General features: G+C 44.9%; 3 protein-coding genes across 3 annotated transcripts; 2 read left to right on the top strand and 1 right to left on the bottom strand.

The window, feature by feature from the left end:
* Positions 1 to 1,399: 1,399 nt before the first annotated feature.
* On the top strand, positions 1,400 to 3,062 carry LOC123185002 (uncharacterized). Its single transcript, XM_044597021.1, has 4 exons — positions 1,400 to 1,745; positions 1,909 to 2,120; positions 2,403 to 2,475; positions 2,742 to 3,062. The coding sequence occupies exons 1-4, from the start codon at positions 1,544 to 1,546 to the stop codon at positions 2,921 to 2,923; spliced, it is 669 nt and encodes a 222-aa protein (XP_044452956.1). The 5' UTR covers positions 1,400 to 1,543; the 3' UTR covers positions 2,924 to 3,062.
* Positions 3,063 to 3,936: 874 nt separating this feature from the next.
* LOC123187985 (uncharacterized) lies at positions 3,937 to 6,238 on the top strand. The gene is made up of 4 exons (XM_044600011.1): positions 3,937 to 4,351; positions 4,451 to 4,531; positions 5,552 to 5,727; positions 5,873 to 6,238. The coding sequence occupies exons 1-4, from the start codon at positions 4,066 to 4,068 to the stop codon at positions 6,065 to 6,067; spliced, it is 738 nt and encodes a 245-aa protein (XP_044455946.1). The 5' UTR covers positions 3,937 to 4,065; the 3' UTR covers positions 6,068 to 6,238.
* Positions 6,239 to 6,600: 362 nt separating this feature from the next.
* Positions 6,601 to 10,959, bottom strand: LOC123187984 (nuclear transcription factor Y subunit A-7). The gene is made up of 7 exons (XM_044600010.1): positions 10,759 to 10,959; positions 9,311 to 9,404; positions 9,055 to 9,217; positions 8,528 to 8,640; positions 8,385 to 8,450; positions 7,705 to 7,872; positions 6,601 to 7,303 (listed from the first exon to the last, which is right to left on the bottom strand). Exons 2-7 carry the CDS (start codon positions 9,353 to 9,355, stop codon positions 6,947 to 6,949), a joined length of 912 nt encoding a protein of 303 aa, XP_044455945.1. The 5' UTR covers positions 9,356 to 9,404; positions 10,759 to 10,959; the 3' UTR covers positions 6,601 to 6,946.
* Positions 10,960 to 19,599: the final 8,640 nt, after the last annotated feature.

Here is a 19,599-nt window from a genome sequence, read left to right as displayed (position 1 = left end):
GTGCTTACTTCTGACTTTCTGAGTCTAGAAGGAAATCATTGGCATGATTTCAGGAACACGAATGCCTCATCGGATCGTGGGGGACGGGCAGCGATCCACACGGTGGTAGTCCACGGCAGAACATCGAAGCTAAGCCGTTAGATGACATAGCAGACCATCAAAGTAAGATAGACTCTTAAACTTTATTAGGTGGGAATGATCTGAGGGTATTTGAATTTTTCTTTTTGAAATTCTGAGGGTATTTGGTTGATGGTTTTATAAAGAACTCTACTCCCTCTGTCCTATAATAATATAGTATTAAAAACGCTTTTATATTATAGGATGGAGGGAGTAATTTGCAAGTAGCGAAGACTCCTAACATAGCAATGGTTCTTGAACGTTAATAGTAGTAAAAGGTTACACGTCGGCCCGCGAATAACTAGAAAACATCCGCCACGTAACTGCTCGTTGGATGGACGTGAGGATGGCTACCCGATCTACTCGTCCACGTGCGTGACCTTCCTTACAATAAGAGCGGTGTTGCAGAAACATTTATAACAATAGCCGTCTGATCTACCGTCCCAGCTAGTTGATGATCTTTACAACAACTACCTTGTTGCGCTTAGGGGGTTTGCAACAAGACCTTGTTGCAAAGGTCCACCGAGACAACAGGCCACGCGCCTAGGCGCCGCCGCTCGCCGGAATTGCTGCTCCTCCTCCACCTCAGCCCCGTGAGCAGCTGCTAGCTTCACTCCAGCACAACGACGACCTCTCATGTCGGGCGCTCCTCCGGCGTTTTTTACAACTGGAGCTATGTTTTTGAAACATGACTCATGTTGCAAAGTCTGGCCGCCCACTCCCTAACTATGAAGTGCTCCTATGATGCTTTCTGCAACTCGGACTATGTTTCTAAAACGAGACCCTTGTTGCAGAAAAAAAACTTCATCATCGAACTATTTTTAATCTTTGTGAAATAAGATGTCTATTGCAGAAACCTTTTGAAATAAGACCCATATTGCAGGAAAAAATAATCTTCACCACCAAATTGGTTTTTTCTCTTTTTGAAATTAGTCCCGTGTTGCATAAATCTACTGAAACAAGACTCTTATTACAGAAAAGAAAACTAGCTGCCGGACTGACTTGTGGCCAACGTGGGCGCTCAATCAGGATGGATCCAACGGCTAAGCAAGCGAAGGATGCTTTGCTTGCATCCGCCAGCTGAAGGGTAATGTTTTCCTTTTCCAAAATTCAAACTATCGAATTCCATGTCAGTCACACGATGCTCCATCTTTTCGTGCGAGTTGATCTGATGGCCTGCTTGGTAAGCTACCAACAACGGGTTTTAAACCTTTAATCGGGCGGCTCACGTTTCCTGTAAGTTGTAAGCCACAGCAGCAGACGAGGAAACGGCTGGCTCAGAGGCGAGCAGCCATGCGGCACCGGTCTCTTCTCCATCGGGGTGCAGATAGAGCGGCGTCGGTGCAGCGCCACCCAACTCAACCAGTGGACAGCAACGACCCATCCACCGGAAGTCGTCGATCGGCTGCGCGACGGACTCGTCCCCATGGCGACCCGGGCTCTGCACTCGCCGAGGCTCACGAGCCCACCGCTCACGGTCCGGCATGCGGCGGCGAGGTGCAAGTGCTCCGCCGCGCCGCTCTTCGCGAAGCGACTGCCGCTCGTCGTCGCCTTCCCTCGCTCCGTCGCCTCCTGCTGCGCCGTGCAGGAGTCATCCGCCGGCGCCACCGCCGCCGCCGCAACCACGGGTACCCCCATTCGATCACTCAGCTTAATTCACTATGTCATCAGGAGTGGTGTACGCAGTGATGATCATCCGCGCTGTTCTTGTAGCACATGAAGCTTTAGACGCTTCGGATGCTGCATGCATCGGTGTATCTGAATTTTGCCTGTTCTCAACTTCTGATGCAGTTAGCGAGACGAAGGATGCAGACGGTGACAAGAAGGAAGCCGCCGCCGCGGAGGCGAAGCCGGCAGCCAAGCCAGCGGCGGCCAAGCCGAAGAAGGCCCCGCCGAAGCCACTGCCGGAGATGATGGAGGAGGAGATCATCCCTCCTCTGAAGACCGCGCTGGAGGCCGAGGAGGACGTGTCCCAAGTCGTGCTGACTTTCCAGAACAACACGGTGAGATCAGTTGTTCATACCAACAAGCGATTGCGCCAGTCACAGGCCCAACACACCTGTGATTTGGCATCGCTACTGCACTATCACCGTGCAAGCTATGAGTAACTAGCATTAGGCATGGCACTGGCTCATTGCATATTTGCATACCAGTACGTCCTGGTGGTGTGATTTTAGCAGTTTTGGCACTTGCTTCCTCACTCTCCAGCCATCACGCAATGCTAGCAATCTTCAATGTACTTTGGTGCCATTCTGATCGATCCTTTGGGTGTCGATGGTTTGCAGTTGGAAGGTTCCTTCGTGAAGGAAGACATACCCTACTACTTCTGGGCCTTCTTTCCGCAGGGAGACCTCACAGGTAGTACAAACTAACTTTGGAACCCTTCTGTCCAATGCCGTTTCTTCCCGTGCAATGCAATGCAATGCTGGTTTACTTGCTGAGAATACTGTTGACAAGACAATCCTTCTTGACCTAGTTTGCTACTCGTTTAAACTTCTGAAAATCTCGGCGCGAATTACTGTAATCAATCACTTCATGGCCCAAAAACTACATAACGAAATCATTTCTACTACAGTACATATCAACTAATCTGAATTCTCACTTCGATGGGCTAACAACCGCAGGACCGAAGGGCTTTGCGATGACGTCCTACTCCATGGAGGTGAGCACCATCGAGCCGTTCCTGATCGACGAGAAGAGGATCACTCCACAGTACGTGGTGTTCTGGGTGTACAAGAGGCTGGCCGGCCAGGGGGTCCTCCCTGTCTGGAGGGCAGAGGACCTGAGTCCTGCTCCTGCAGAGTAGTCAGTAGTAGCAACACATGAAAGATACACAACATACAGGGTGATCATACGGGCACAAGTTACTCTGTGTATAAGATGTCCATGCCTAATTGTGAATTGAGTAAAGATGCTGCAAAAGGTTCATCTGATTCTTTTTCTTCTGATGAAGTCCAACCTTGATGATAACTGTTGCCCTGAGATGGTCGCCTCAACAAACCATATATTGTGAGCAAAGAAATGGGTTGTTGTTGAAATTGAAAAAAAGAGGGCTAATTGTGCTTGGCTGGGCCTCCATGGGCCAGACCGCCCTGGTTTCTGCCGGAAGGTTCCTGACGATCATCAGCGGGTACAATCCAAAACCCATTATTTTTCCACGGCAAGGAAGCAGACAGTAGAGCATCGCCGTTTGTCATCCGAAAGCTGTATTGTACCTATCCCAAAGTCCTTCCAGTCGCACTCCATCCCTTTCAGCATTTCGCCATTATCTGAAGCCACCACATGCATAGCCTGACTCGCCGCGTAGTGCTAGATATCTTAGTAATCGTCAGTGTAAAGATAAAAAAAAATGAAGTGAGGATCGTCGTATGCATGCATGAGCAATCTGAAGATGAACAACGAAAAGTAATTTGAATACGCCGATCCACCGAATCCAGTGATAAACCATCAAGTAAGAAAAGTTGATTTCTGCGCTCCAGGTGCAGATCACACATTTCCCTCACGTTGGTTTGAGTTGTTACCTAGATTTTGTCGAGAAGAAAGTAAGAAACCGTGCACCATGAATCCATGATGAACCTTCCTAGGTCGGCCTCGTAAAAATCCAGCGACATGTCACACACACCTGTAATGCACAGCTCTTATCCAAAACGGAACACGACAACTCTATCCTCATGGTTGATTAAATGTTGCATTTGGATGATACTCCTAGTTCAGATTGGTGCATAATATACCAATCATTATTTCTGATTAAAAGATCCATTACAAAAGTTTATATTTTTGTATAACCAATAGCACTATCTTTTTCTCGGTTCTCCTTTTTCTTCCTCCTGCACCACGCAGCAGCACTGACGAAGGTGGCAAACCTGGAGGAGTGAAGTACAGAAGGGAGAGGTGAACACACGCGCGCCCCACGGTTTACAGTTAGCCACCGCATCTCTGCCAATCGCCATGCTCGCCTACCTCCTCCACGCGCCCGCCGCCGCCGCGCCCAGCCCGCTCGCCCTCCGCGGGCCGCCGGCCGCCGCGTCCAAGACCCCCTTCCTCCCGCCCTCCATCGCCCGCCCGCACCGGCGCGCCGCCGCGGCGGGCGCCTTCTCCGCCGCCGCCGTGGGCCCCATCGCGGCCTCGCTGCTCGAGGGCCCCGTGCTGCTCTGGGCCGGCCGCCTCTGCGTCTACTACGCGCTCATCCACATCGGCCTCGCGGGATCCCCCCGCAGCCCCTTCCTCTCCCACGGTAATGACATCGCGCGCCCGCGCCGCGAATGATGCGATGATTCGCGCGGTTTGGTTCAGGAAGGGAAATGGGTTTCTGATCTCCGCGTGGTGTGTGCAGAGATTCGAGGCGAGGACGGCGCCGGGGAGAGCGACCTAGGGTTCTCCAAGTGGGCCGACAAGCTCCGTGGCGGCGCACCAGGTATCTGCGGTGTGGATTCAAATGTTCTGTCGATAATGATCTTTTGTGCACCGCTGCTCATGCTGTGTTTAGTGGAGTGGAATGTGAATGCTGTGACCTGCGAACTGTACAGTTTGGTATATCCTGGGTAGTGGGTCTGGGCTGGCTGGATTCTGGATAAGGAAGAATATATTCTTTCTAGAATCTGTTGAGTAAGCTTTCTGCTTGGTACCACGGAGCAAAGTACATGGGGGATAATCAGCCTTTTTCATCTTTGGATGAGGTTTGGTCAAACTGGGACTGATAAGGTGGAAGCATTTTGTGTGTGGGTGCTCCCAAGGAGGGTTTTGTCATGAGGAGTTTGTGGGGAAATTTTGTTTGAGATGTAGAAAAAGGCAACTGCCATGCCTCATGTTGTGGATTGCTACTATCATGGAACAGATACATCCTCATCTGCTGTTGGCATGAGAAATAATGAGAATATTGCACCTATTTGTGGATTGTTTGTAGTACTTAGATGGGTGGCCGTAAGGTGTATTTTGGTTGTCAAATTCAAGCTTTGACCAACAATTGATCCTAAAACTGATATCATTGGATTCTTATTCAGAAGTATTTTCCTTATGATTGTGGTTTTGTAACTATTGGCAAAACATCGTTAAAGAAAATTTACAGCTATAACTTGAATTTTAACAGTCAAATATGCCTTATTTATCCATACAGAGAGAGTACTGTGTAAGGAACCTCTCAAATTGGGAAGAGTTTTACATGGAGGATTTGTGAAATCTAGATACTTTTTACTTTCATCACTTTATGAATTTTCTAAGTATCTTTTGTGTGATGCGGAAGATACTGAACATCTTTTGTGTGATGCGGAAGATACTGAACATCACTTGCTTCTTTTCTAAGTATATTTTGTGATAGAGAACACATTTAGCTATTAAAAGATTGAAAAGTTGTGAAAATATTGCAGAACACGCGTAGTTCTAGTTCATTGCCCATATGGTTTCATACATGAAGCTGATGTATGCTCTTGTTATTCAGGCGACAAAGAAGGCCAGGATAAGTGGAAGCTAGTCAGTAAATGGAAACCCACAACCAAAGGCACACTGAAGAGGATGTACCGAGTTCCTTCAAAGGAAGAAGGTCGCCGAATTCTTAAAGAAATTGCTTTGGTTCTATCTGAAGATGACAATTTTGTGGATGCTTCCACTCACAAGGTGATTTCATTCTTCAGCCAGGGCAAATACATTCGTCTAGCTGCTTTGTATGCTTTGCATCTCACAAACTGAGATGTTAGGCATGTATCTTTTTATTCTTCTAAAATCAGTGCTCTTTTAACTGATTGCCTCAACTTGCACTCAGGGTTGTCAAATCAGGAGGGAAAGCGCGCATGGAGAGAGCGTATGTTGCTACAATGTAAGAGCCTTGTTTGATGAGCTCCCCGGCCCTCACCTAGTTCTGGAGATTACACCTTTTCCTGTTGGAACCCTCACTGAGAGTGACTACCGCAAGGCCGAGAGGCTTGAAATGGTGCTGAGGATGAGTGCCTCCCTTTAAACCAGAAGAGCCATTTTCCACTTCCACCTCATAACTCCTTTTTGCCCAGATTGTAAATTGTCTACCATTGGGTCTGTAAATTGATGTTGTGTCGCTAAAACCTCTCCTTTAAACCTGAGTTCTGCTCAGCATTTTGAGATATTTGAGGCCAGAACTCTTTTGTTTTTTGTACTCACCGGCCTTCCATATTGAGGGCAGAATTTCCATTTCCCAGTAACTAATATGCAAGCAATTTATTCCTAGATTTTACTCCTATTGCCAATGAAATATTTTTGTGGCAGAAGCTAGTGTGTGCTGATGAGCATTGAAATGTGAGATAGAAAGTACAATTAAGCTGTTCATCTTATTGCTCCTCATTGACTCATATAACATAAACTAGGACCATATATAATTGATCACTTTCAGGTTTGTTTGAAAGTTCATGTTTCAGAGCCCAATGTGATTTGTGTTTGTGGCAAGTCACCAAATCAAATGCAAAATGTGATACTCTACAAAGTTGCAGGTACTGAAATCAGGCAAAGCAGGTTGCAAAGTTACCAAACTGCAACATCATTCGTCAAAGCTTGAGGCTCAACCATCTCTGAGTTAAGTACCAGATACATTCACAACAGGTAAGGAAGGATAGGCCTATGGTTGCCCAACTCCGATCTCTGGGATAGTCAGGATGCGCCTTATTTGAATAAGTACACACAAAAGAAATATGATGAAGATTTCAGTCTCCACATAGTGCCGTCAGCACACCAGTGCTTTCAACTAGATGAAACTCAAAAAGGACTCATAACAATGTCTTGGTCCAACTGATATTGCAACACATTTACGGAACATCTTCATAAGCCAAGGATGAATTGCCACCGGCAGCGCACCAGAGGATGCTTTGCTTTACCTCATCATGGAAGCCCGCTGGTGCATTCCGTTCGTTGCCAGCTTCCCGTTGCCATTCAGTGCACTGAAGCTAACTGTGGGACGGAAGCCAACCGAGGGGAAGCAGGTGCGCTCCTGATTAGCCAGCATGCTGATTGTTGAAAAGCTTGACACGTTGGCCGGAGCTGATGCCGAAGGTGCGAAGGCAGGGCTATCCTGAAGGAGTGTATTCTTGCCAAGGACCTTTGTACAGCTTGCACCACCTGAAGCCTGCTTCTGCTTCTGCTCCTCGAGTTGTTTTGTGTTGAGGAACCGCCCTCCTGTTCCACGAGCTCGCTTCATGGCATGGCGGTGCCGAGATTCATGAAGGTATGGCTGCATGTAAGGGGCGATGTTAGAAAAGGTACTCCCTCCGTTCCATAATTCTTGTCGTGGTTTTAGTTCAATGCTAGGTAAAACTTATAGTTCTAAGTAGATGGGTACAAGCCTTCAGGAACTAAAATGCTGAACAAATGAATGTTGCAATTTGCAACATGGTATGTACTTAAGACTAGGAATATGCCTCTGCCAGAGGTTTTTATCAAGGTTTAGTACAAAAATGTACTGCGGGGTCAGATTAGATTTAGTCCTCTGAATATTACCAAGGTAGCCTAATAAATCTGTAGCTGAAATCTATGCATTGGTGCAGCAGTCAGCAAATACCAGAGAAAACAGAAGCATCTCTTTACAAAAAAATAGTATAGGAACAAATACAAAATTCTTCAGTATTGTATTACCTTCCGGGCTTTCACCAGCTTATTTTGGGCCTCCAGTTTAGCACGTATCTGCCTCCTCCTAAGAATTGCATGGTATTGCTTTGCATTAACAAACATTGGCTCTTCTGCTGCAGGCTCAACAGGGAGCGGCACACGAGAGTTTGTTGCAGCATTTAATTGGGGATGAACCTGGGTAAATAATACACAAATCGTTGATGCAGGACCATTAGTCTTTCTTTTGATAAATATGACAAGGGAGGGACATTTTTTTAACAATCACATGAAACTATATGCCATAAATATGACCACTATCATGTGCATTGGCAGGATCAAAATATGATTTCAGTTAATCCTATCTATTTGTTTCCATTATTTCTGAAGCGATCAATAAAGCTCAAGTCCTTAATGCGAAAACAGTGAAAGATCTGTTTGTGTACTTCTTTATCCTTTTAAGAGGACGCTTTTAGTGTGTTCTGTTGCTTCTCAACAGTAATTGAACTCAGCAATAAGGAGGTAGAAAGATTATCTTCTCGATGAGGCCAAGCCATAGCAGAATGATAAGATCTCCAAAACTCAACAAATCGTAAACGAATTTAAAGAACTCATAAATGGACCACAGAGATATAAATGAGATATGTAATCACCTTGAACTGTAAAAGATCTTACAGGATTTGGAGAGTAAAAGGATAGAGTAAACTTACAATAGCGTGCGAGGCATATCCTGGAAAGATCCCAGCATAAGCATCAGCAGTATAAGGAATATATGCCTATAACAAAAAAATAGCTGGTCAACTGAAGGCAGGATATGAGATAGAGAACAATTCCCATGATGACATGAACTTACAAATGATTGGCTACAATCAAGCATTGGTGGGGGAGCAACAGTCTCTGGGTTCCCCAAAGATAAAAGCGGCTTTACCATGTGCTGATCGGGCTTCCCATGATCATTGTCATTGTCTGAAACAAAAAGGTTATTACTGTTAGCATGAAGATATAATCGGATCAATTCACCTCATTGTAAATGGGGCTTCGGAGATGTGAACATCATCGGAGAGAAGAGCCACTAATAAAGCAAAAGACCTGTCAGAAGTTATAGTTTAAGAGATAATCTTCTCTTCATCTTTTGAGAAAATGCAAATAATGAGTTTAGGCATTGGTAAGAAGCATAGTAATAGGGGTGGCCGATAATTAAAATACAGGCACACATAATGCATACCTAAACTCAGAAACGAAACGAAACGAAAAGAATTGTTACTCCCTCTGCCTCAAAATATAAGACGTTTTTTGACACTGTTAGTACATCATAAGAGCTGAAACTGCAGAGATATGCAGATTACTAGTGTGACAGTGTGGTTAAAGATAAAGCATTACCAGATTGTGATGAGGGTCTTGAGGTGTGTTGCTCATTTAGACCACTGTCACTCGTTGCAGATGCTTCTTGTTGTGACCGGCCAGACTTGGCTGATGAGGAGTCCCGGTCGTAGTTCTTATGGACTAATTTATTCGTATGAACACCATTCCCTGACAAGAAATCCTACGCGCGCAGAAGCCAGCTGATAAGTTTGTTATTTGTGGCGTAAAACCCCCCAAAAAAACACAGGTTTGACTATAAATAGTAACTACTTACATAGTTGGAAATAGGATGGCCAGGATGATCCTCCATTTTACACATAAGTGTTAGCGTTATATTACGGTATCACTTAGCTCCAAGCAACATTTTTCTGCAGGGATTTCTAATTAGCTTAGTTGAAATGGCGCCTTATATTGCCAACATTAAATTAAACATGGTAAAAGAACAGTTGCAGCAGCGACCCCCTATCACTTTGTTTATATCATTAAGGAAGAATTTGATTTATACACAATCACTTGCAGTTCATTAGGCAATCACTATTATAGCACACCAGACAAACAGATATATTTATGAACACAGGAAATAGATAATTGGCAATATCGGAGTCACGAATGTGATAAACACTCCAGAAAAAGAAATATTCCAACAAATAAGCGGCATCCTACCACAAGTATTCATGCATACAATCAAGAGCTGCCTGAACCAAGGGAGCAATCAGGAATGTCCAGCATATGTAGAAATGGGACATATCTGGCCTAATTAGCATCATCCGAGAACCAATATAAAAAGATAGACACAACACACCAGTGCCCTTTACTTCCAAATTTAGGTATAACACATATGAAAAACAATCACTTACAGTCGTCCATTTCCAATGGAATCATCCAACATTAGAATAGACGGCATACCTAGCTTATACTACAAAGAGTAGTTCCTCTTGCAGTCAAGGAAGGCGTGTTACCTCCCATTCGGGTTCTTTCAGATTTCTGCTGAATAGTCCTACTTTCAAGAAACGTCAGTTTTCTTCCCTAAGCACTAGCTCTACTTCAGCATTAGATTTGCACCTACTGCATGCAGAACACCAACAGGAATCCTAGACTACTTTTAGTGGAGGATGCTAGGCCTGAAGTTCCAACCCCAGAATTCCCTTAAGTGTCTGCATTTTTCTTGAAATTTACCTAATCAAACACAACAAAGGCCTACTCAGACACTGTCCATATGAACTAGCATCTATTTTCCTGTCACTGTCAATCAGCAGAAATCGTCACAATTCACACAGAATTTAGCTTCACGCCAACAAATCCTGCAAAAGGGGAGTCCAATTTCCATCCACTCCACTTTCCTAAAACACCTACACGAGAGCCTGGACTTCCTATGAAACGCCAATACAGTGGCCAGAGTAAGCAGACCAACGCTGCCCCCACAAACAAGCGTACTGTCAGAAACCAAAATTATGCAACGCCAACCAAGAATCCTACAAAAGAGCCCCAAATTTCGGAGAGGCAGGCCACGAGACCAACCCAACGGGGGAAAAATCACGAGGGGTATGAATCGAACCAAACCAGCTGCGGAGTGATAGTACGGCATGCCAGAATCAAGAACCAAGAACCAAGAAGGCACTCCAGGAAATGGAAATAGATGAGAACGATTTTGGCAGGGCGGTGCATGCAAGAACACGATTGGGGATTTCTCGGATGGGGGCGGGAGAGCAGTCAGGCAGTCACCTCCCCCGTATTCTCCCTTCGAGATCCTCCCGCTGTGCCTTGTCCGGTGGAATCCTTCTTAGACCGAGAAAGATTATGGGCGGAGAAGGCGAGAAGCGGAGGCGGAAGCACGAAGGATCAAGAAGAGGAGGGGACTGTCACTCTCCTCTAGCTGCCAAATATGCGACCTACCGTTTCTTTTTCTTTTTCTTTCTTTTCTTTCTGGGAATAAATGGCCTTCTGTCCACTAGTGTCACGTCACCAACCTTAAATAATTTTCTTAACACAGTATACGCATATACACTCATCTCTATAAATGCACTCACGCATCCTAACCTATGATCATTTTGAGATTGACAAAATCGACACGCACCTAGTCGACGAGAACGTCTCCTCAAATATTGTTGGGTACACCAAGATCCACATAATCACTAGGTTGACACATCCTTTATGTAGCACGTCTATGTGGTTTTATGGGTATTTTCAAGCTAAAAGAGTTCTAATTGTTATCATTACTAAATATGCAAACAAAAGATCCTGAATTCGAATAACACGCTAACCATTACAATATCTCCAGGGATGTGCTAGGCCCCGGTCGACCGAAGCAAAGGTTCGACAGTCGCCTGCTAGACACACAGTCTGACCTATCTCAGTCGTCTATCTCTCTCCTTCGGTCCTTCTTACTCACACCTCTCGTCTTTCCCCCTGACAAAAGATTTTGTCGTCCTGAGCGCCTAGCAACACGCCACATGCGTCTCGTCTAGCAACAGGCCCGTTCCCTCGATCTCCTTCCATCGCCAGCAAGCCAAGCACCCTCATGTAGCAGCAGGGACGCCCCTCCCTCTCCTTCCCTAACCGTGGTGACCATGACAGATGCAAAACACCGACGACGGGTCACGACTCCACCGCTCGGTCGTGAACTGGTTCCAGCACAACAAAACGATGGTGTGCTACTCCTGTATGAGTTGTTGGATTCCTCGAAGAGGAAAGGAGATGTAGCATAGCAGCAAAAAGTATTTTCCTCGGTTAAGAAACCAATGTTTATCGAACCAGTAGGAGGCACCACACTAACATCTTTAGCAGCACCTGCACACAAACAAAACAATTGCTTGCACCCAACAAAGACAAGGGGGTTGTCACTTCTCTTGTTCTTTCTAGCCACGAGATTAAAAGCAGATAGTGATGTTGGGAAACGCAGTAATTTCAAAAAAATTCCTACACACACGCAAGATCATGGTGATGCATAGCAACGAGAGAGGAGAGTGTTGTCTACGTACCCTCGTAGACCGTAAGCGGAAGTGTTATGACAACGCGGTTGATGTAGTCGTACGTCTTCACAATTGACTGATCCTAGTACCGAAAGTACGACACCTCCGCGATCTGCACACGTTCGGCTCGGTGACGTCCCATAAACTCACGATCCAGCAGAGTGTCGAGGGAGAGCTTCGTCAGCACGACGGCCTGATGACGGTGATGATGATGCTACCCGAACAGGGTTTCGCCTAAGCACCGCTACGATATGACCGAGGTGGATTATGGTGGATGGGGGCACCGCACATGGCTGGAAACAATCAACTTGTGTGTTCTAGGGTGCCCCTGCCCCCGTATATAAAGGAGCAAGGGGGAGGCCGGCCAGCCTTGGGGCGTGCCAAGGAGGGGGAGGAGTCCTCCTCCTAGTAGGAGTAGGACTCCCCCTTTCCTAGTCCAACTAGGAGGAGGGAGCGGAACGAAGGAGAGGGAGAGACGGAGGGAAAGAGGGGGCGCCCCCTCCTTGTCCAATTCGGACTCCCAAGGGGGGCAGCCCTATGGCCCCTCCTCTCTGTCTCAGAAGGCCCATGTTGGCCCATTAGTTCCCCCGGGGGTTCCGATAACCCCCCGGCACTCCGATAATTATCCGGTGACCCCCGAAACTCATCCGGTGTCAGAATATAGTCATCCAATATATCAATCTTTATGTCTCGACCATTTTGAGACTCCTCGTCATGTCCGTGATCACATCCAAGACTCTAAACTCCCTTCGGTACATCAAAGCACATACACTCATAATACCGATCGTCACCGAACGTTAAGCGTGCGGACCCTACGGGTTCGAGAACTATGTAGACATGACCGAGACACGTCTCCGGTCAATAACCAATAGCGGAACATGGATGTTCATATTGGCTCCCACATATTCTGCGAAGATCTTTATTGGTCAAACCGCATAACGATATACGTTGTTCCCTTTATCATCGGTATGTTACTTGCCCGAGATTCGATCGTCGGTATCTCAATACCTAGTTCAATCTTGTTACCGACAAGTCTCTTTACTCGTTCCGTAATGCATCATCCCTCAACTAACTCATTAGTCACATTGCTTGCAAGGCTTATAGTGATGTGCATTACCGAGAGGGCCCAGAGATACCTCTCCGGTACTCGGAGTGACAAATCCTAATCTCGATCTATGCCAACTCAACAAACACCATCGGAGACACCTGTAGAGCATCTTTATAGTCACCCAGTTACATTGTGACATTTGATAGCACACTAAGTGTTCCTCCGGTATTCGGGAGTTGCATGATCTCATAGTCATAGGAACATGTATAAGTTATGGAGAAAGTAGTAGCAACAAACTAAACGATCATCGTGCTAAGCTAACGGATGGGTCGAGTCAATCACATCATTATCTAATGATGTGATCCCGTTAATCAAATGACAACTCATGTCTATGGTTAGGAAACATAACCATCATTGATTCAACGAGCTAGTCAAGTAGAGGCATACTAGTGACACTCTGTTTGTCTATGTATTCACACATGTACTAAGTTTCCGGTTAATACAATTCTAGCATGAATAATAAACATTTATCATGATATAAGGAAATATAAATAACAACTTTATTATTGCCTCTAGGGCATATTTCCTTCAGTATCCCACTTGCACTAGAGTCAATAATCTAGATTACATTGTAATGATTCTAACACCCATGGAGTCTTGGTGCTGATCATGTTTTGCTCGTGAGAGAGGCTTAGTCAACGGGTCTGCAACATTCAGATCCGTATGTATCTTGCAAATCTCTATGTCTCCCTCCTTGACTTGATCGCAGATGGAATTGAAGCGTCTCTTGATGTGCTTGGTTCTCTTGTGAAATCTGGATTCCTTTGCCAAGGCAATTGCACCAGTATTGTCACAAAAGATTTTCATTGGACCCTATGCACTAGGTATGACACCTAGATCAGATATGAACTCCTCCATTTGATGCTTCCGAAGCAGCTATGTACCTCGCTTCACATGTAGATCCCGCCATGACGCTCTTCTTGGAACTGCACCAACTGACAGCTCCACAATTTAATAAAAACATGTATCCGGTTTGTGACTTAGAGTCATCCGGATCAGTGTCAAAGCTTGCATCAACGTAACCGTTTACGACGAGCTCTTTGTCACCTCCATATACGATAAACATATCCTTAGTCCTTTTTAGGTATTTCAGGATGTTCTTGACCGTTGTCCAGTGATCCACTCCTGGATTACTTTGGTACCTCCCTGCTAAACTGATAGCAAGGCACACATCAGGTCTGGTCCACAGCATTGCATACATGATAGAGCCTATGGCTGAAGCATAGGGAACAACTTTCATTTTCTCTCTATCTTCTGCAGTGGTCGGGCATTGAGTCTGACTCAACTTCACACCTTGTAACACATGCAAGAACCCTTTCTTTGCTTGATCCATTTTGAACTTCTTCAAAACTTCATCAAGGTATGTGCTTTGTGAAAGTCCAATTAAGCGTCTTGATCTATCTCTATAGATCTTGATGCCCAACATATAAGCAGCTTCACTGAGGTCTTTCATTGAAAAAATCTTATTCAAGTATCCTTTTATGCTATTCAGAAATTCAGTATCATTTTCGATCAACAATATGTCATCTACATATAATATCAAAAATGATACAGAGCTCCCACTCACTTTCTTGTAAATACAGGCTTCTCCAAAAGTATGTATAAAACCATATGCTTTGATCACACTATCAAAGCGTATATTCCAACTCCGAGAGGCTTGCACCAGTCCATAGATGGATCGCTGGAGCTTGCACACTTTGTTAGCACCTTTTGGATCGACAAAACCTTTTGGTTGCATCATATACAACTCTTATTTAAGATATCCATTAAGGAATGCAGTTTTAACATCCATTTGCCAAATTTCATAATCATAAAATGCGGTAATTGCTAACATGATTCGGACGGACTTAAGCATCGCTACTGGTGAGAAGGTCTCATCATAGTCAACTCCTTGAACTTGTCGAAAACCTTTTGCAACAAGTCGAGCTTTGTAGACAGTAATATTACCGTCAGCGTCAGTCTTCTTCTTGAAGATCCATTTATTATCTATGGTTTGCCGATCATCGGGCAAGTCAACCAAAGTCCACACTTTGTTCTCATACATGGATCCCATCTCAGATTTCATGGCCTCAAGCCATTTTGCGGAATCTGGGCTCATCATCGCTTCCTCATAGTTTGTAGGTTCGTCATGGTCAAGTAACATGACTTCTAGAACAGGATTACTGTACTACTCTGGTGCGGGTCTTACTCTGGTTGACCTACGAGGTTCGGTAGTAACTTGATCAGAAGTTTCATAATCATCATCATTAGCTTCCTCACTTACTAGTGTAGGAATCACTAGAACTGATTTCAGTGATGAACTACTTTCCAATAAGGGAGAAGGTACAATTACCTCATCAAGTTCTACTTTCCTCCCACTCATTTCTTTCGAGAGAAACTCCTTCTCTAGAAAGGATCAATTTTTAGCAACAAATATCTTGCCTTCGGATCTGTGATAGAAGATGTACCCAACAGTCTCCTTTGGGTATCCTATGAAGACACATTTCTCCGATTTGGGTTCAAGCTTATCAGGTTGAAGCTTTTTCACATAAGCATCACAACCCCAAACTTTAAGAAACGACAACTTGGGTTTCTTGCCAAACCAAAGTTCATAAGGTGTCGTCTTAACAGATTTAGATCGTTCCCTATTTAATGTGAATGCAGCCGTCTCTAAAGCATAACCCCAAAACGATAGCGGTAAATCAGTGAGAGACATCATAGATCGCACCATATCTAATAAAGTGCGGTTACGATGTTCGGACACACCATTACGTTGTGGTGTTCCAGGTGGCGTGAGTTGTGAAGCTATTCCGCATTGTTTCAAATGAAGTCCAAACTCATAACTCAAATATTCACCTCCACGATCAGATTGCAGAAACTTGATTTTCTTGTTACGATGATTTTCCACTTCACTCTGAAATTCTTTGAACTTTTCAAATGTTTCAGACTTATGTTTCATTAAGTAGATATACCCATATCTGCTCAAATCATCTGTGAAGGTGAGAAAATAACGATATTCGCCGCAAGCTTCAATGTTCATTCGACCACATACATCAGTATGTATGATTCCCAATAACTCCGTTGCTCTCTCCATTGTTCCGGAGAACGTAGTTTTAGTCATCTTGCCCATGAGGCATGGTTCGCAAGTACCAAGTGATTCATAATCAAGTGATTCCAGAAGTCCATCAGAATGGAGTTTCTTCATGCGCTTTACACCAATATGACCTAAACGGCAATGCCACAAATAAGTTACACTATCATTATCAACTCTGCATCTTTTGGCTTCAATACTATGAACATGTGTATCACTACTATCAAGATTTAGTAAAAATAGACCACTCTTCAAGGGTGCATGACCATAAAAGATATTACTCATATAAATAGAACAACCATTATTCTCAGATTTAAATGAATAACCGTCTCACATCAAACAAGATCCAGATATAATGTTCATGCTTAACGTTGGCACTAAATAACAATTATTCAGGTCTAAAATTAATCCCAAAGGTACATGTAGAGGTAGCGTGCCGACGACGATCACATCGACTTTGGAACCATTTCCCACATGCATCGTCACCTCGTCCTTAGCTAATCTTCGCTCAATCTGTAGTCCCTGTTTCGAGTTGCAAATATTAGCAACAGAACCAGTATCAAATACCCAGGCACTACTACGAGCATTAGTAAGGTACACATCAATAACATGTATATCAAATATACCTTTCACTTTGCCATCCTTCTTCTCCGCCAAATACTTGGGGCAATTCCGCTTCCAGTGACCAGTCCCTTTGCAGTAGAAGCACTCAGTCTTAGGTTTAGGTCCAGACTTGGGTTTCTTCACTTGAGCAACAACTGGCTTGCTGTTCTTCTTGAAGTTCCCCTTCTTCCTTTACCCTTTTTCTTGAAACTGGTGGTCTTGTTGACCATCAACACTTGATGCTCCTTCTTGATTTCTACCTCTGCAGCCTTTAGCATTGCGAAGAGCTCAGGAATCGTCCTATCCATCCCTTGCATATTATAGTTCATCATGAAGCTCTTGTAGCTTGGTGGCAGTGATTGATGAACTCTGTCAATGACACTATAATCAGGAAGATTAACTCCCAGCCGAGTCAAGTGGTTATGGTACCCAGACATTCTGAGTATGTGTTCACTTACAGAACTATTCTCCTCTATTTTGCAGCTGTAGAATTTATTGGAGACTTCATATCTCTCAATCCAGGCATTTGCTTGAAATATTAACTTCAACTCCTGGAACATCTCATATGCTCCATGACGTTCAAAACGTTGTTGAAGTCCCGGTTCTAAGCCATAAAGCATGGCACACTGAACTATCGAGTAGTCATTAGCTTTGCTCTGCCAGGTGTTCACAACATCTGGCGTTGCTCCTGTAGCGGATTTGTCACCTAACGGTGCTTCCAGGATGTAATTCTTCTGTGCAGCAATGAGGATAATCCTCAAGTTATGGACCCAATCCGTGTAATCTTTCAACTTTGCTTTCTCTAGGAACGCATTAAAATTCAACGGAACAACAACACGAGCCATCTATCTACAACAACATAGACATGCAAAATACTATCAGGTACTAAGTTCATGATAAATTGAAGTTCAATTAATCAAATTACTTAAGAACTCCCACTTAGATAGATATCTCTCTAATCATCTAAGTGATCAAGTGATCCATATCAACTAAACCATGTCCGATCATCACGTGAGATGGAGTAGTTTTCAATGGTGAACATCACTATGTTGATCATATCTACTATATGATTCACGCTTGACCTTTCGGTCTCAGTGTTCCGAGGCCATATCTGCATATGCTAGGCTCGTCAAGTTTAACCTTAGTATTCTGCGTGTGCAAAACTGGCTTGCACCCGTTGTATGTGAACGTAGAGCTTATCACACCCGATCATCACGTGGTGTCTCGGCACGACGAACTGTAGCAACGGTGCATACTCAGGGAGAACACTTATACCTTGAAATTTAGTGAGAGATCATCATATAATGCTACCGCTGAACTAAGCAAACTAAGATGCATAAAAGGATAAACATCACATGCAATCAATATAAGTGATATGATATGGCCATCATCATTTTGTTCCTTTGATCTCCATCTCCAAAGCACCGTCATGATCACCATCATCACCGGCATAACACCTTGATCTCCACCGAAGCATCGTTGTCGTCTCGCCAACTATTGCTTCTATGACTATCGCTACCGCTTAGTGATAAAGTAAAGCAATTACATGGCGGTCGCATTTCATACAATAAAGCGACAACCATATGGCTCCTGCCAGTTGCCGATAACTCCGTTACAAAACATGATCATCTCATACAATAAAATTTAGCATCATGTCTTGACCATATCACACCACAACATGCCCTGCAAAAACAAGTTAGACGTTCTCTACTTTGTTGTTGCAAGTTTTACGTGGCTGCTACGGGCTGAGCAAGAACCGTTCTTACCTACGCATCAGAAACCACAACGCTGTATAGTGATTGCTTTTTGATGTTCAGAAATAACCCTGTTCATTGAATCCGATTCAAGTAAAGTTGGAGAAACTGACACCCACCGGCCACCTATGTGCGAAGCACGTTGGTAGAACTAGTCTCGCGTAAGCATACGCGTAATGTCGGTCTGCGCCGCTTCATCCAACAATACCGCTGAATCAAGAATCAACTAGTGACGATAAGCAATATGTATATACCCACACCCACAACTCCTTTGTGTTCTACTCATGCATATAACATCTACGCATAGACCTGGCTCTGATACCACTGTTGGGAAACGTAGTAATTTCAAAAAAATTCCTACACACACGCAAGATCATGGTGATGCATAGCAACGAGAGGGGAGAATGTTGTCTACGTACCCTTGTAGACCATAAGCGGAAGCATTATGACAACGCGGTTGATGTAGTTGTACGTCTTCACGATTGACCGATCCTAGTATCGAAAGTACGACACCTCCGTGATCTGCACACGTTCAGCTTAGTGACGTCCCACGAACTCATGATCCAGCAGAGTGTCGAGGGAGAGCTTCTTCAGCACGACGGCCTGATGACGGTGATGATGATGCTACCGGAACAGGGCTTCGCCTAAGCACCACTACGATATGACCGAGGTGGATTATGGTGGAGGGGGGCACTGCACACGGCTGGAAACAATCAACTTGTGTGTTCTAGGGTGCCCCTGCCCCCGTATATAAAGTAACAAGGGGGAGGCCGGCCGGCCTTGGGGCGTGCCAAGGAGGGGGAGGAGTCCTCCTATTAGGAGTAGGGCTCCCCGTTTCCTAGTCCAACAAGGAGGAGGGAGCGGAAGGAAGGAGAGGGAGAGAGGGAGGGAAAGAGGGGGCGCCCCCCTCCTTGTCCAATTCGGACTCCCAAGGGAGGGGTGCGCGGCCATCCCTATGGCCCCTCCTCTCTCTCTCACAAGGCCCATGTTGGCCCATTAGTTCCCCCGGGGGTTCCGATAACCCCCCAGCACTCTGATAATATCCGATGACCCCCGAAA

The sequence above is a fragment of the Triticum aestivum genome, chromosome 2A (genome assembly GCF_018294505.1).
Source record: "Triticum aestivum cultivar Chinese Spring chromosome 2A, IWGSC CS RefSeq v2.1, whole genome shotgun sequence".
Taxonomy (NCBI): Eukaryota; Viridiplantae; Streptophyta; class Magnoliopsida; order Poales; family Poaceae; genus Triticum; species Triticum aestivum.
This window is presented reverse-complemented; position numbering and strand designations above follow the sequence as displayed.